The sequence below is a fragment of the Mus caroli genome, chromosome 11, assembly GCF_900094665.2.
Source record: "Mus caroli chromosome 11, CAROLI_EIJ_v1.1, whole genome shotgun sequence".
In the NCBI taxonomy this organism is placed as follows: Eukaryota; Metazoa; Chordata; class Mammalia; order Rodentia; family Muridae; genus Mus; species Mus caroli.
The window spans coordinates 2631031-2647883 of record NC_034580.1 but is presented as its reverse complement, the minus strand read 5'-3'; the positions used below and the strand labels follow the sequence as shown (position 1 = coordinate 2647883).

At 48.5% G+C, this 16853-nt stretch overlaps 2 protein-coding genes across 8 annotated transcripts in view; both read right to left on the bottom strand.

The window, feature by feature from the left end:
• The window catches only part of Dbnl (drebrin like), a 12340-nt gene extending 6134 nt beyond the window's left edge, over positions 1 to 6206 (bottom strand). For all 3 annotated transcript variants that reach the window (XM_021176979.1, XM_021176980.1, XM_021176981.1), the window contains exons 1-4: positions 6047 to 6206; positions 3063 to 3118; positions 1218 to 1330; positions 557 to 631 (exon numbers count right to left, since the gene is read on the bottom strand). In XM_021176979.1, the coding sequence (XP_021032638.1) occupies positions 557 to 631; positions 1218 to 1330; positions 3063 to 3118; positions 6047 to 6129 (327 nt within the window). In that variant the 5' untranslated portion in view covers positions 6130 to 6206. The remainder of the gene's footprint in view (positions 1 to 556; positions 632 to 1217; positions 1331 to 3062; positions 3119 to 6046) is intronic.
• A 3581-nt stretch (positions 6207 to 9787) lies between these two features.
• Ube2d4 (ubiquitin conjugating enzyme E2 D4 (putative)) overlaps positions 9788 to 16853 on the bottom strand; it is a 24785-nt gene continuing 17719 nt past the window's right edge. For 4 of the 5 annotated variants that reach the window (XM_029483240.1, XM_029483241.1, XM_021178475.2 and 1 more), the window contains 3 exons: positions 14365 to 14470; positions 12393 to 12486; positions 9788 to 10603 (listed from right to left, as the gene is read on the bottom strand). In XM_029483240.1, coding sequence (XP_029339100.1) covers positions 10558 to 10603; positions 12393 to 12486; positions 14365 to 14470 — 246 coding nt within the window. In that variant the 3' untranslated portion in view covers positions 9788 to 10557. Of the gene's footprint in view, positions 10604 to 12313; positions 12487 to 14364; positions 14471 to 16853 lie in introns of all 5 variants that reach the window. The other variant, XR_003837981.1, reaches the window with a different exon arrangement.

Below are 16853 nucleotides of genomic sequence, written 5' to 3'. Positions count from 1 at the left end.
CATCAGAGGGTACTTGGGGCAGGGCATCAGAGGACAGACGGGGCTCAGAGGGTACTTGGGGCAGGGCATCAGAGGGTTACTTGTGGTAGGGCATCAGAAGTATATGTGGGCAAGGCATTGGCAGCTTGTTCCTTCCTCCAAGTCTTGCTGCTGTTTAAACACCACTCCCCCCTTTTGCTTTTAGTTTTATGAGACAAAAGGCCTCACTGTACAGCCCTCGCTGGCCTGGAACTCAAAGAATCTGCCTGCCTCAGCCTTCTGAGTGCTGGAATTAAAGGTTGGAGTCACTATACCATTTGCTGATAATCATTTGGACAGAGCAATCATAGCAACACAAAATCTAGTACTCAGCCCCCTGTACTCCATCGGTGCTGGAGTGGTCCTTATCTTGCCCACACTGAAGCCAGCTAGAGGTGGCTCTGCCCATCCCCTGCTGTCTAGACAGAACATTAGTTACAGCCCCACTCCTGATTCCAGCCCCTTTCCAGTTCACCTGGACCAAGACTCTATAGTACTAGACCTTGCAAGGCCCTGCAGGGCTTGGTTCAGCTCCTACCTTCAGGAAGTTGGCCATGGTGCTGACGTGGTTGGCACATGCTCCTTTCCGCACATCATTCACACCCTCTCCTGTCTGCAACACAAACACAAACTGCGTGAACCAGGCCTCCTCCAAAGCCACTTCCTGGCCCATATTTCCCAGGAACCCAACAGTTCCCTCTTTCTCCTAAGCAATACTCCCTAGTCCCCATGCCCCACCAAAGCCAAAGCCATTCTCCCAAATAAGCCACATAGATGGGATCGGTCCTTGCACTTCCCAAGGAGCTCAGGGTGTTCTCTGAGAAGCATGGTCGCTGGCTTCCCACGTGGGAACAGTTCTCACACACTCCCGATCCCCAACTAGGGAGATAGATTCTGTTGGAGCTCCTATATCTACATTCTCACCCAGTGCTCTTGAACACAACCTCAGCCCCTCTGCTCCATCAGAACTATCACTGGGAAGGGGACAGGGTGGGGATCTTTTGTAGTCATTTCTAGTCCATCGTGCAGAAATGAATTGGAGGGTGAGTTCCAAGCAAAGCCAATCCTTGGTTCACACTGATGAACAGTCTAGCCTGCTCGTTCACCCATTTACACCTAACAGGTCTGCTGACCTACTGAGTGGTGTCTGTCACACCAGAAACTTCCCCAGTGGCATCAGAGGGGCCGCATTCACATACCCAGTTGATGAGGACAAACTTGGGCAGGCCGGAGTTGGGGTCCTTCACCCTGCAGAAGGCGTACATCACCTTCCCGCTGTTGAGCTCCTCCACCAGCTCTTCCAGGCCTCCCTCTGCAGAGTCACAGCAAGGCTCAGAGGCAGCCTGCCCCCCTGCCCACTGCTGCCTGGGACACCTCTCCATCAGTGCTCACCCCACCTGCCTCGGAAGCACTCTAAGGATGAACACGCAGCTCGGAGGGAGAGGGCCCGGCTAGCACACACCACCAGATAATAAGCAAATAATTAAATGACTATACAACCAATTCTTGGGCATCAACCCCACTCAGCCGATTTAGCAGAGTTCTGACCAGCAAGTTAGGTGACTTTTTGTTTTTACCCATAATAGGTTTTGTTTTTTAAACTACTTCTCTAAACTGAGAAGGGAACTAGAATTAAAAAAAAAAAAAATAAATAAATAAATTGCTATTTATACTACATTTACCTTTTCTTCTTTCTGGCTGTCCTGGAACACTCTATGTAGACCAGGCTGGCCTCAAATAAACAGACATCCTCCTGCCTCTGTCTCCTATGTGCTGAGATTAAAGGTGTGTGCCACTATGCCTGCATATCACTAGATTTCTGTGACAATTTTACCAAGGTAGGCCTGGGACAATAGGCCTATAATGATCCCTTGTCACAAACTTGACCATCAGAGTCAGGCCTTTCTAGAGCATTCCAAAGATGAAGCTCAGCTCTCACATCCCTGCCTGGGGCCAGGATGAGCTGCCCTAAGCGTCTTCCTGACCCTGGGCTTTGCTCTCTAAACTTCCAGGTCATAGCAGAAGCCAGGTCGGGCATTTCAGCTACAGAGCTCCATAGAACCTAAGGCAGTCAGCATTCTGATGAACAACAGAGTCCTGCTTTGTGCTGGCAGGAAGCTAGGAATGCTGATATCCGCAACTCACAGGCACCTACCATGTCACATGAAATGTCCATTTGGTGGCAATTCTAGAAAGAGGATGTGTCAGCAAGAATGGCTCATAAGTGGAAAGGGACCTTTCTATCAGCAATAGTAACTGAGACCACACTCTCATTTGCCTGAGCAGGAAGCATGCTCTGGCCATCCACTTGGAGCTAGGAGTAGAGGGGGTTAGGAAGGCCCCACGGGCAGTCATGAAAGCCTCAAGCAAGGGGAGAGTCAAGGGTTTCAGCTGACAGACAGGTCTGTCTCATAGCTCAGACATCTCTGGATCGATCGGCTGACTTGCCAGTTTATCCCTGTAGCGGACAAAGAATTTCTTCTGTATCCCGGCACAGACACCTTGACCACTTGCAGCAGCACTGCCTCTCCCAGTGAGGGTCAGGTTCTTGGAGGTCCTTGCCCAAGAGCAGAGCAGGACAGAAGTAGAGAACATATGTGTGGGCCTTCACCTGCATCACCAGCTTCAGGACTGGCACCCTCAGTGTGCAGTGCCCTAGCTAAGGGCTGCCTGTGAAGTGGAAAGCAGCCTGCTTCTTAGCTAGCAGCTCTGCCTGGCCCAACTGGAGAAGAAGGTTTTCACCAACAAACATGGAACTGCGTCAGTGTGTCATGGCTGACATGGCTCTAGCCCTGGTCCTGGTCGATGCTGGTCTGCATTCAGATCAGGAGTAGCCCTTAATGAAGCCAACTTGGCAAAAGGTCTGCAGGGAAACTCAGCTGGGGAAGGGTCACTGTAGCTGAGCTGGAGGAAGGAGATGGCTGTGTACCCAAGTCCTCTTTCTGCGCCTGTGATGGCTTGAACTTCAGCTGCGGTGACCCGAGTTAGTCACACTTCTCCCTTTGTCATCTCACTATGATACTGTTGTTTGGGTTCATACTCACCCCCTGTGCCAGCCACACGGATGTCATTGCTGTTGCCTTCATAGGTAAAAAGAGCCCTGCAAGGAAACACAAGTGGGCTCAGTGCTGACTCAGGGCTCTGGGCCTCCTCTGCACCTAGCGCAGCAGGAACAAGCTGCTCTGCACTGGGACTACTCAACAGCTACTCTGAGGCTAGCACAGGACTTACCATAAGAAAGCCACTGGGACTGGGGAAGGACATACGCACATATACTTAGGGGAGGATAAAAGTGGGAGGGTTATGTGTTCTTTCTACACACTAGTGAATAAAACACTCAGCTGGCTTTCAGGCACATAAATTTCAAAAGGCTAAAGATGTCTTCATATTCCTGAATCCAAACACCTAATGTAGAAGCAGGAAGGAGAAAGGTGCACTGGGTACTCCTGCGTGTGTATCAGCCCTGCCTTCTGTAGCCTGAGGGTAGACAGCAGGGCTTCCTGTCTTGAGATTCTCCTGCAAACATGCACTTTACCAGGCAGATATAGCAACAGAAAGTAGACAATGACAACACTGAGTTCCAGTTAAGACCACAGAGGCACCAGGGCTCTAATGGACAGTTGTCCAGTGGCTTGTTTTCCATCTACTGGTGCCATCTACTGGTGTGTCCTGTGAGTGCATCTGCACATGTACACGCACACATGCACAATACACATATCGCCCCAAAATAAAATTTCCAGTTCAGAGATTTTTTTTTCTTACCTTCAATAGAACCCTCACCTCTTCTTTTAAATCAGTGTGAACAACACATGGTATGTGTATGCTGACTGGACTGCAGCTATGAACAATTCCTAAAAGGTCCGACCCCCATGGAGCTTACCTTCCCTACGCCTGATGCTAATGTACAGTGTGCACAGAGTGTAATAGGAACCAGATGAGCACAGGTCATGCCAGGCTTTTCAGGGAGGAGGCTGAAGCTAGATTATAGATGAGAGAAACTAAAGCCATGGCTCTGGTCTACAGTGTCATGGTACCCGCTCTGTGTGTGACCTTTTTTGACTACCAAATTGAAGACTACCTCTTTTTGACAGTCTCTTTTTCTGCATGGCTTAATCCATACATCAAAACATATGACAGCTAGGCACAAGGGACAGAAACAGGTCTACCTGACCATGGTAGGGAAGAGATAGAGCGCACACACACACACACACACACATACGTCCATGAGGGTTCCCAGCATGTACCTTATTTGTATCACAAAGAAATGAAACTGGGAGAGAGGACAAAGTGACTATCACTTTAGTTTCAGGGAACTCCACAGTCTTTTCTGGCCTCTGAAGGCATGCATGTGGCCCATGTACTAGGAATTCAGGAGGACTCTCTGAGAAGACAACCCCAGCATAGAGACATAAAGGACAAGAAGCAATCAAGATGATGTGTAAGTATGTTCCCTGCAGGGGAAGCAGCAAGATCAGAGGTTCTGTTTGATGAGGAACTAGCTTGCAGTTTTGAGGAAGAGAAAGACTTTGGCACAAGGGTGGTCAACAGGTGTGGCCAGAGTAGTAAGCAGGGGGAGCAACAGGAACCAGGGCAGACAGGGTAAGAGTCTGGGCTTTACTAAAGTGCAACAGGAAGCCACTGCATTTATGGGCAGGGAAGTTAAGATGGCCCAGATATTCTCTCAGCTAGCGAGTGGGGACCTGCCACAAAAATCTTGCTGAGTAACTACTGAAATGGCTGTGACAGTGAGGGTGGAGGCCAGAGGCTGTTCAACTGGAGTGGCAGCACTGTCTGCATACAGTACTGTAGGAAGCTGGGCAGTAGCATGGCTGCTGGGGCAGATGAACAGTGTATGGGGAAAGAGCAAGCTCTGCACCCTCAGAAGGAACAATGGGTGGATGAGGCAGGACAATGTCAGACCAAGGTGGAGCAGATGATTCTAGTAGGAGGCTCAATGTGTGCTCGGGAGACAGACACAGGTGAGATCATGGCCAACCTGGTCTACACAGTGAGTTCCAGGCCAGCCCGAGTTACACAGTCTCAAAAGCAAGCAAGCAAGCAAGCAAGGTGAGTCAAGAGTTATAAGCATGGGTGAAGGGCACTGCTAGCTAGGTTGTGAGGTATCATTCCCCAAACAGTGATGGCTCCTGAGAAGACTAGAGGGCCAAAAGATAAAGAGGAGAGACAACACAGAACAGAAGAGATGATTGGCCAGAGTCCTGCAATAGGAGAAGTCTCCAGGGAAGACTCAACACAGGCAAACTCAGTATAGTGCCCCTCAGTGCTGACCACAGGGTAGTGGTGGCCCCACCAGAACTCCAAAGTCCAGTTTGTGTTCCCCAGAATTTGTCCACCTGCCATACTCTTCAGATGTCTCAGAAACTGAAGCACTAAAAACTGGCTAACAGAAGCACGTTAAGTAAACGGAAAGTGAAAGAGAATTACTATAGACTGGTATGCATGTAGCAGAAACCTAAGAGGGCTCAGCAAGGGCCACTCCAGAAACTTCTGATCTAGTTCACAGTACTGTAATGGCTCCTGGGGTGGTGAAGGAAGGATGGAGCCTTTTTTTCAAACAGGTGACAGGATCCCATTTTCAGTCCCAGAATCAGGGACCCAGACCTGTGACATCCTTGACTGAGCCCTGTGTGAGCTCATGACCTCAACCCACTGCTCACGCCGCTTTCAAGGTCTCTTCCTGAACTCAGGGTTTAGAGTCAGTGGTTTCCGCCTTCCAGGGAGTTGGGGAACTGCGCGGGACCCCTTTGTCCAATGAGGTCCCAGAAACGCAGAGCCTGGCGGAAAGCAGAAAGCACAACCAGGCAGAGATCTTCAGGGCAGAGCCGACCGACCACTCGGTGGCTGGGGAGAGGCCCGGGGGTACTCGCTGGGGAACAGCGGTGGCGAGGGTGGGGTAGCATCTCGCTAGGCTTCAGGAAGGTGGACAGGTGATCCTGCAATACTACGGCTAAGCCGCGACCTCCACCTTCCCGCTCTGGCGCCTCTCCGGCCCCGCCTTGCTGCCTACCAGTCGGTCGGGGATTTCTCGGTGACTACGCGCACGTAGGCCTCCTGCAGCGCCGGCCCGTTCCGGCTCAGGTTCACCGCCATGGCACGCCCCACTGTCCCTGCGATGCAGCAGCTTCAGCTTTCTGCCGGCCTCCACTGACGGCCGGAAGCCCCGCCCCGGAGGCCGGAAGCCTCGCCTCTGACGTAAGAAGCCGCGCCCAAGAGGCCGGAAGCGGAAGTGGAGAGAATGCGAGCTAGGCTACGGGGAAAGTTGAGGCGGGGTGCTGGTGGATGAAGACCCGCGAGAGGCGGGTCTGCCCGTAGGTCTTCGTTTGTCCGCATCTGCAGGGCGTTGGCTCGAGTTAGAGCTCCCCACTGGTTCGTCTCTCATTAGTTAGTGTATTTTGTTTGAGAGCAAGCTTAGATCCCCAGGTCTCTCCAGACTTGTACTCCTGAACCTGTATGCGCGCAGGCGCCTCGGAAATTTCATCTGATAGTCGGACATGATGGCTACGCCTTCAACCCCAGCCTAGCCCGGTGTTCAGCGCAAGTTCCAGGATGGCGAGGGCTAGGCAGAGAAGCCCTGTTTGGAAAAACCAAAGAAGAAAAGGAAAAAACATGAATCTGCCGTGTTAGGCGTGGAGGTACGAGCCTGTGATCCTAGCGCGCAAGTGGCAGAGGCAGAAGCTTGAGTTCTAGCCCGGCCTGGGCATTGTCTAGATCATCTAAATAAAGTAAAATGAAATGTTTGATGTGATAGTAGGGTAATGAAGAGAACCTGCTTTGTGCTTCACTTCTGTTTCCAGACAGTTGCCTGAACGTCCCTACGAGAGACCATACTCTGTAGTCGTAAACTAAAACGAACCCTTACTTCTCTAAATTGCTTTTAGCTAGGGCATTTTATCACAGCAACAGAAATGGAACTAGAACAGTGGGGGTCGAAGTTACATTGAAATGTTGCAAGAATCGGGCTGGAAGTGTTGTTCATGTATTTAATCTCAGCTCTGGGGAGGCAGAGGCAAGCCTGGTCTACATAGTTGACTTCCAGCCTGTCTCAAAGACAAAAAAGGGGGGTGGAGGGGCTGGAGAGGTGGTTTGGTGGTTAAGAGCACTGACTACTCTTCCAGGGGATCCAGGATTAATTCCTAGCACCTATGTGGCAGCTCACAACCCTCTGTAACTCCAGTCCTAGCCCTCTTCTAGTCTCTGCTGGGACTAGGTATGGACATGGTGCACTTAAACAATCACATAATATAAAAATAGATGGGCGTGGTGGCACATGACTTCAATCCCTGAACTTGGGAAGTAAAGGCAGGTAGATCTCTGTGAGTTTGAGTCCAGTCTGATCTACATAGTGGATTACTGGCTATAAGTGAGTCCCTCTCTCAAAAAAGTATTAAAAAAGAAACTTCTGGCTGGGCAGTGGTGGCACCTGCCTTTAATCCCAGCATTTGGGAGGCAGAGGCAGTTGGATTTCTGAGTTTAAGGCCAGCCTGGTCTACAGGGTGAGTTCCAGAGCTATACAGAGAAACCCTGTCCTGAAAACAAACAAAAACAAGAAGAAACTTCAACTCCATCTAGCAAGCCCAAATCTTCCAAGAGAGGTTATTGTGTGTGTGGTATATGCACATGGGTGGGGGTAGATGCATACTATTGTGCTGTTGGAGGCCAGAGGACAGTGTCAAGTTCCTGCTCTTTCATTGTCCACCCTGTTCCTTAGAGACAGGTCTCTTACTGAGCCTGGAGCTAGGCTGGTAGGCAGCAAACCACAGTGATCCTCCTGTCTCCGCCGCTCCACAGTATGATGTTATATACAGAGCCAAACCCAGCTCTTGAAGCAGGTGCTGGGTGTTTGAATTCAGGTCTTCAAGCTTGTGCAAAAAGTGCACTTTCCCACTGAGCCATCCCCACAGCCCCAACAGTCATTTATTTGTCACAGATCACTTAAACCAGTGTTCTCAACTTTCCTAATGCTGTGACTCTTTAATAGTTTCTCATGTTGTGACCACCATCCATTAAAATTATCTCATTGCTACTTCATAACTGCAATTTTGCTACTGTTATGAATGGTATTGTACATATCTGATATATAGGATATCTGATATGCGACTCAAAGGTTAAGAACCACCGACTTAAACCCACGCATCTCTCTGGTCTCTAGGGTCCACCCAGGGGAAAAAAAGGTCACATTACCCCACAGTTAGCTTTACAGATCTGCTTACTGTTCAGTTACTGACCTAGGACTGGGCTTGGAAGTATAATATATACATATGTGGGTGGCATGGACCACCCACACAATGGCTTATTTTCAAAATAAGACTTTTGACTCAAGAATCTTTCCCCTAGGTTGACCAGAGCCTGGGGAACATGACGTAGGTGGCCCTCCCTTCTCAGTGGCAGAGAACCCAAAGGATTTGCCTGAGCACAGACTGTGCAAATGGTCTAGCTGGTATACAAGCTCATTTTAGCTATGCAATCAATTATAGAAAATTTACACTGGGACACCAGAGGGCCCAATTTTTACCCTTTCTCCTACTTATTCTCCAGTAGCAAGGCCTGGCTTGGAGATTGTGCGGAGTTATAAACTACTATGCTTGAAAGATTTAAGTATGGATGCTTATAGCACTAACACCATGTTGGACCAGTCCTTTCCCCTCTGCTGGCCTCTGATGTGAAACTGCCCATTTCCTGGCTAGGTTATCATCTACAAAGTGCTGTGTGCTGCCAAGCTCAAGTATATGACTTCACATAACACATGGTATTGCAGCTTGGGAGGGAGCATGTTGTAACAGCTTTGCAGAACACTTCAGTAGAAAATCTTAAAAAGCAGAAATGTAAAGAGCAACTCTCAATAGGCTGAGAAGCAAGGAACAAAGACTAAGCCCCCAAAGAGACTGTGGTAAGGACATCTTAAATGTGTGCAATTATAGGACATTGCTGAAGTGCTGAGAACGGTACTCTCCCGGGCACTGGATAACTTCTATTGTGGACAGCCTTATGTGGCTGAGGCTAGCCTTGAACCTCCTTCCTCCACTTCCTCCTGCATACTGAGGTCATAGGTATGCATAACCATGCCCAGCTGAGTGTTTTTAAAGCAAACCAATCTCCTTTGGATGATTCTCAATTGTTAGATCTGAGGACTTCTTTCTCCTTGCTCTCAAACGCCCTATCTAGTCCTTTAGTGGCAGTTTTCTCTTCTCTCCACTTTCTGATTCACCAATCACTATTCCCTGGGAATAAACCAGCCTTAAAATCAAGTCAGAAGACTAAGGTAAGGTGGTATGGGTATACCTGTTCTCTCTTGGTATGGCCAGCCTGGACTATGTTGTAAGAGCTCCTGTAAAAAACAAAACAACAACAACGACCCTCTGTGGAGACTCTTTGGATCTCCTCCCTTTCTGTAGTCCTTTCTAGAAGTTTCTTTCCTAGCCAGAAAACTTAAAACAGGAGGATTCAAGACCTACTTGGGCTACATAAAAATCCTTTCAAAAAAGCAATTCTTTTACACACACAGATAGACTCACCCTTACATTTTCCTCGGTAATTAATCTCAAAGCTTTGAACTCTTAAGATATGTGCGCCACCAGAAAGCCGACAGAAGAAGTCAAGTAGTTAAAGACGAATCACATCTCTAAAGTACCTGCTAAGTGGGGCTAGATAGCCACAGGGTACTCAGATACATGAATAACTAAATCTATAAAAAAAAAAAAAAGAACCTGTTACGTTTATTTTCTTCTAAGAGAAAAAAAGGAGACTTAAATGTCAATTGTCACTTCTGAAGGAATTTCCTTTTTATTACCATTTAAAGTCCCACTGCTTCCTTGTGTTCAGTTTGTGAATGGCTTATGCTTGAATTTCATGTTAAGTTTCCAGTGGGAAGACGGTAGAGGAAGCCTCATTACATACACTAGCATAACCTGAATCTCCCCTTGTCTGAGAATCCCATTCTTTCTTGGGTGTTACGTGCTTTAAATGCCCCAGTGCTCCTTGCTTGCTGTTTGCAGCATGGAGCACCATGGAGGAAGATGGCAGTCAGGGGAGGCTGTTCCAACTTCCAGGAGCCTCCAGGACATAGTGGCACTCCTTAGGACATGGTTCTGTGGCAGACAAAGTATGAAGAGACCCCACTCTGCCTGGGCCCCTAGGAAAGCACTGTGCTCTGAAGGCAAAGGGCAGGCGGTCAGGGGGCAGACTGGGCCCCTCTAGAGTGTCACAGTGAGTAGTGGCACCACTTGAGGACAAGTACGGGGGGCTGCATGGCTTGGTTCCCCAGACAGATTCTAGTGTAACCAGGAAGACTGTAGATCATAACAGTGGTTGCTGATTTAGCATCAAAGGTGTGGTACTGTCAAGGCCACAATGGCTAAAAGTGGCACCAACATGCTGCAGCCACAGAGGTGAGTGCCAACATGTGTGTGAACACAGGATGTTCCGTGAGTGCCTTAGCCAAGAGCTCAGAGCTTCACAGGAAGGTCACTCTGTGGGGCAAGCTTCTCTTGGACAGGGTCTTCCATGGAGCCTTCGAGGCACTTAAATAGCATATTTCTGTGTCCACTCTCTTGCTAGTCTGTTGTACCTAGAAGAAAAAGGCAGACAGAGCAAGAGCTCACTTGAAATGAGTATCCTTTCAGTGTGGAGCAGAGAACGAGAGGGATGCTGCTGCCTGTCGGGCATCTGGGGCTGATGGGAGAGTGAAACAAAGGCCACCTTGGAAAGGTAGCACTTCAGGCATGAGGTAGGTAGGTGGTTCCTGTTGCTCCTCCATAACTAACTGTGGTAGAACATGCAATAATACAATCTCATCTTTCCTCTCCATATCCTTCATATGGATACAAGATGTGGAAGGAGTTCAGCTTGGAATATTCCAGGCTGCCGGCACACAAAACTCCAGAATGGTGGCATAGTCTGTGAATCCATGAGACCTTCTGCAGCTGGGTCACCTGTGTGTTAGCTCCCTTGACTGTTTGCCATGACACCATCTACTTTGTGGGGCTGTCAGGAGGACTGGACAAGCCTATGTAAGGCTCCAGGGCCTGGTACCTAGGGAGGGCTCTGTACGTTGTGTATTTACCTTCATAGTGTCACGGGAACTGATGCCATACAGCAGTAAATTAGAAACATGTAGAAGACACTGAGAAAATAGCTCTGTCTATCTAAAACAGTCCTACTAAATGTTAAAATAAATACAGCTTAAGCCAGGCATAGTGGCTGGCACTATAATCCCAGCATCAAGAGGCAAAGGTAGGCAGACAAGGCCAGAGAGGGCTATTCACTGACAGGATCTGTCTCAAACACGACCACCACCACCACCATCACCAAAACAAACAAGCAAAAACTCTTCAAATCCAGTCCGTTTAAACGTACTTTGATTGCTACTAGGAAACTCACTAAGGAAATCAGATTTATAAAGACCTCAAGAAAAAAATCTGGAAAAAAAAAATCACTTACTATACTATTCTCTTTGGATAAAAATACCTTATCAACTAAAAGACTTATTGAAGATAATCTTTAAAAGATTGAATACTGGGGGCTGGAGAAATGGCTCAGTGGTTAAGAGCACTGGCTGCTCTTCTTGAGGATCCAGGTTCAATTCCCAGTGCCTGCATGGCAGCTTACAACCTGTAATTCTAGTTCCAGGGGACCCAATGCCCTCTTCTTGCCTCTGTAAGCACATGGTGTACATACATACATGCAGGCAAAACACCCATATACATAAAAATCTCAACAACAAAATCCAGATTCAGAGCCACATACCAGGCCATCCATTAGCAGGACCAGCACACTTGAGCCCCTGCTCAGGGACTCGACACTTGATAGTGACTCCTGCATGTGCTTCAGCAGCCAAGCTTCCGTGCACCATTGCGCTTGGCCACAGGAGGGAGGCCTACAAGTCTGGGTCTAGAAACCAGTGTGTGCACAGCTGGCAGTGAGGGCTGGGCCTTCTGATCAAACAGCTACACACTTCAGACTTCTCTCTTAATCAGCAAGCTAGCCTTGGCAGTGCTCCCCACCCTGACTGGCTCATCTGGGGGTGTCCAAGCAACTCTCTTATTTATTTCATAACCCAGACTTTTCTTGTCATATTCTTCTGAGTCCTTTGTTGACTGAGCACTGACTTGGCTGTCCTCACGTCAGGGCTTGACAGGATTTTAGGATTCAGCAATGGTAGCTGGTGATCTATCCAACAGGGCAAAGTGCTTTTATCCCTTCTCCCTCCTCTGGCCAAAGGACATGTTAGTTATAAAGGCAGGCAGGAGGCTCAGCCCAGGGCACACCCACTGCATACATGGGCTTGGCTTGGGCAGGAAGATGTCCGTGGGAACCTGGACAGCTGCACACAAAGCCAACCCTAAGAGGGCGCATACTTCTCTCTGTCGGCCTTGTAAGTGTGGGCTATTTCTGGCACGAGTGGGTCATCAGGGTTGGGGTCGCAGAGCAGAGAGCAGATAGACAGGAGAACTAGGAAGAAAAGAAAGGGTCAGTCAGCCGAGGCCCTGAGGTGTGGGCTCCTTGTGGGCCGGGTGAACATCCTCAAGCGCGATTGCTGTTCCCTCTACACTCTGCTACATGCAGTGGTGGCGCACACCTGTGATCCCAGCACTCGGGAGGCAGAGGCAGGCAGAGCTCTTGAGTTCGAGGCCAGCCTGGTCTACAGAGTGAGTTCCAGGACAGCCAGGGCTACACAGAGAAACCCTGTCTCGAAAAACAGAAACAAANAAAAAAAAAAAACCAAAACAACAACAACAACAAGATTCTGTTCAAGTCACGATAATATTTGATGTTAAAATACCAGCAGGACACACATTACAGTGTAGTCACAGCACACTGTTCTGGGATTCCTGCTTCCTCCATGTGGTCCTGGCCTTCACTTCTATCCTTCACACTCTTCCAACCCCCCGCCTGTACCCACACCACACATCTTTAGTGCCCCAGCAGCCTTTGTCTACTGACAAGAAGACAGGAATTCAGAACGCTGAAGTTAGAGACTCTGAACCAGGACTGCAAGACCAGTCTGTCCCCTCACCGCTGCTTCTGTGCCCTCCTGTGTTGAGGACAATGTCAGAGGACTTGAACAAAGGAAATACTTTACCAGGTCTTGCTGAGCAACAGATGAAATGTAGAGAACAGTATTTGTGCTTTGCTTTAAATCTACCATGACTCAAAACAAACTGGCTTCAGTGAGCCCAAGGTCCTGACCATAGTTTCCTACAGGTAGAGTTACCCATGGGAAGGGCAGGTGCCGTTAATGAAGGCACTCAACTCTTTGGCACTCCAGGGCTGTAGACATCCCTCCATAGCACTCAGGGCTGCCTGTCCTTTCTCAAGTGTCCTTGCTGCTACCCCCTTTCCCTCCATCTTTTCTGACTCCTTACCTAAGATGCCACTGGCCCTGGAGGCTGGCAGACTCTGATGGCTGCCCCTGCCTTTACTGGGCAGTGGGATAAGGCTGCCTCCCTGAGGCACAACCCAGAAAAGAGGCATTCTGGCAGAATGTTTCCTAGATGTGTGGAGTATACTGTGATCCTGAACAGTACGGTAGTTCTGTCCTTCTGAATTTACCACATCTACCTCTGCAGGCCTCTTGGTTTTTGTTTTTGTTTGTTTGTTTTTTCATTCCAAAGCCTGTCCTGCCTGTTGTCCCATAGTCTGAGACCTCTCCCAATGCCCAGAGCCTTATGCTCCTCATACCGAGTATGGGTGGCTTGTCCCACACGCCCGTACCCGTACTCCATCTCTGTTCTAGAGCACCTAGCATTCTATAGCATGGTGTAGATTGGATTTTTTTTTATTGTTTTTTGTTTTGTTTTGCTTTGTTTTTTTTGAGGTGGGGTCCCTCCTAGGCTGGCCCTGAACTCTCAATCCCTGTTTCCTGAGTGCTTTGATTATAGGTGTGCAGCTTGAATTCTTAATGCTGTCCACTAATAAGTTCATTGTCACTTGTTTTGGGAAAGGAAAATGTCTTTACACACTAGAGCTCAGGCCATGTCTTTGACCTTTCAGAGATGACTCACAGTCTACTGGTCTGCAGATGAAAAAAAGTTTCATATTTGCTTTCCGACTTTTAGGTGAAAATGCAAGTAAAGTTGATGCTATCTTCTTGTACCCAGTTGACAGTTCGGAGCATCACAGAACAATGACGACTGAGAATTACTAGGGCATAGGAACTGTGCTTCGCAATGCCCTCATTGCCTTACAGCATGGAGAATGAGGGAGTCACAGGACTGGGCAGGGCTATGTGATCTGGGGAAGCTATCTGTTCTTCCTCAGCTTCCGTGTCCACTAATCAGCAAGGGGGACCGGTAGACCAGCACGCTCAGTCCATGCCAGTGTCTCTACCTTTAGACACAGTCAGTGCTGGGGACCACTGTGACCTCAGGATGTCCAGGCAAATGCTGCCATTGCTGTTGATATTAGGGTGATAGATTCTGGTAGTGAAAACAACCTGTAAAAACAAGACATCAAGTCAGGTAAGCCACAGGGCGATGTGGAAAATAAAGCAAGTGAGGAGGAAGTAGCTCCTGCTGCGTTGTGTTGGCAGTGTACCCAGTGCAGTTCCTAACGGGCACACACAGGCAAGCAGCCTTACAGGAAAAGCACCCAGACCCATTTCTACTGCATTCTCACTTTGAACATGGCCGACTGTAGCCAACCTCCCAATGTGTGTGCCGTGACTAACAAGCAGAGTGGGAGAACGAACCCAGAAGCCCAAATATCTATAAAAAACAACAACAACAACAACAACAATGCTAATTATGGTTACAATGAAGAAGCAGTCAGCATAAGAAACAGCCAGATAAAATTCACCACTCACTCTTTGCTTAACTACTTTAGTCTGGGTGGCTTAGATGGGAAAAACAAAAAAACCCCGAAACCCCCCCAATTTTTTTGTTTGTTTGTTTGCTTTTATGAGACAGAGTCTCATTATGTAGGTCTGGCTGTCCTGGAACTCACTATGCAGACCAGGTTAGTCTCAAATTCACTGAGATCTGCCTGCCTCTGCCTTCCAAGTGCTGGGATTAAAGATGTGTGCCACTGTGTCCAGATGACAATTTTTATTTCTGCCATTATTGGTTTTGGCTGACCACAAAGCATAGACATTTTGTTGTACCTGTTCTATCAAGGAAAAAATGTGCTGTGGGACTAAGATGTACCGTTAACAGGTAACCCTAGGCCCCACCCCTTTAAGATTCTCTTCTCCAGAGTTCACCTTTCAGTCTTAGGCCACAGTACCTCGAACCTGCCTGATCTGACTGTAAACAGGATCAGGCCTGGGTAGTGCTTGGACAAGAGCATCTAACTGTCACATGCTTACTATTGGCTTCTCCCACACATTTAGGCAGCATCTGTGTCGCCCAGGCTGACCTACAACTCGAGGAATCCTGCGCATCTAACTTTACATCTTGCACCAGCTTCCTGAGTGCTATGGCTGTTCCCCACCACAACCAGCTCCCACATCATGTCTTACTACGATCTCTGTGGGTCTGAGTCCTCTCGTGGGGAACATGCTGATGTGCCCTGGCGACATCTATATGCATGCTGCAGAGAACGGCATAGCCTTTGCCGCTGGAAACAGAGTATCTGTGATCTCGCACATGAGAACTCGCAATGGCCTGGGGCCTCCCAACAGGCCCTTGTGGAGGGAAGGAAGGGTAACTCTGCCAGTGGGTGGCCCAGGAGGAGGGCTGCTGGGAAAGGGGAGAAAACTCATTTTTTCTTTCTTTTTGTATGAGTTATTTTATATATGAAAGTACACTGTTGCTGTCTTCAGACTCATCTGAAGAGAGCATCAGATCTCATAGCAAATGGTTGTGAGCTGCCATGAGGTTGCTGGGAATTGAACTGGGAACTTTTGGAAGAACAGTCAGTGCTCTTAACTGCTGAGCCACCTTTCCAGCCCCCAAGAAAATTCATTTAAAGATTTATTCACTTTTATTTTCTGTGCACAAGCATTTTGCCTGCAGGCACCATGTGTGTGCAGTGCCCACATAGGTCAGAAGAGGGAGCCTGAAACCCACAAACTGGAGTTACAGGTGCTTGTGAGGTGCTACGTGGGTATGAAGAATCAAACGCAGGTCCTCGGGGAGAGAGGCAAATGCTCTTAACCACTGAGCCATCACTGCAGCCTGGGAGAGATCATTTTTTGATTGTATAGCCACCCCTATGTTACCTGTTTTTCCAGAGCTAACTTCTGTTCCTTTCAGTAATCCCAGCTGAACTCACTGCTCACTGCGCTAGCCTTGGGCAGTGTCATTCTTGTGTCTGTTTGCCACAGGTGCCCTATCTAGGCTGAATACATATCTCCCCAGGAAACTAAGCTGATAGCAGAGTTGATATGGAGCCTGTGTGATCCTCCACACCAAGGCCACGTGTATTTAACTGTCTAAGGAACAGCATGAGAATCAGGTCTCCCTTCAGTCCTCCTACCAACGAGTCCTCAAATATACTTAAAAAGAGCATGCGAGGGCAGTGTGAGTGCAGATCTCAATGCGGATCTGAGGATCTTCTACCTCATGTTTTTCTCAGGCAGGGCCTGACTTCAAAACTTCAGCTGTTATCTGTCTCAGTGTCTTTTATAACAATCACACAGTCTTGTCCAATTTCTCCTAGGGTGAGAAAATCCTTCTCTAAACACTGATACATTTTCTTTAAAGGTAAACCCTTTACTCTTTTAAGAACCACACCGGCTGGGCAGTGGTTGGCGCACGCCTTTAATCCCAGTACTTGGGAGGCGGAGGCAGGCGGATTTCTGAGTTCGAGGCCAGCCTGGTCTACAAAGTGAGTTCCAGGACAGCCAGGGCTACACAGAGAAACCCTGTCTCGAAAAA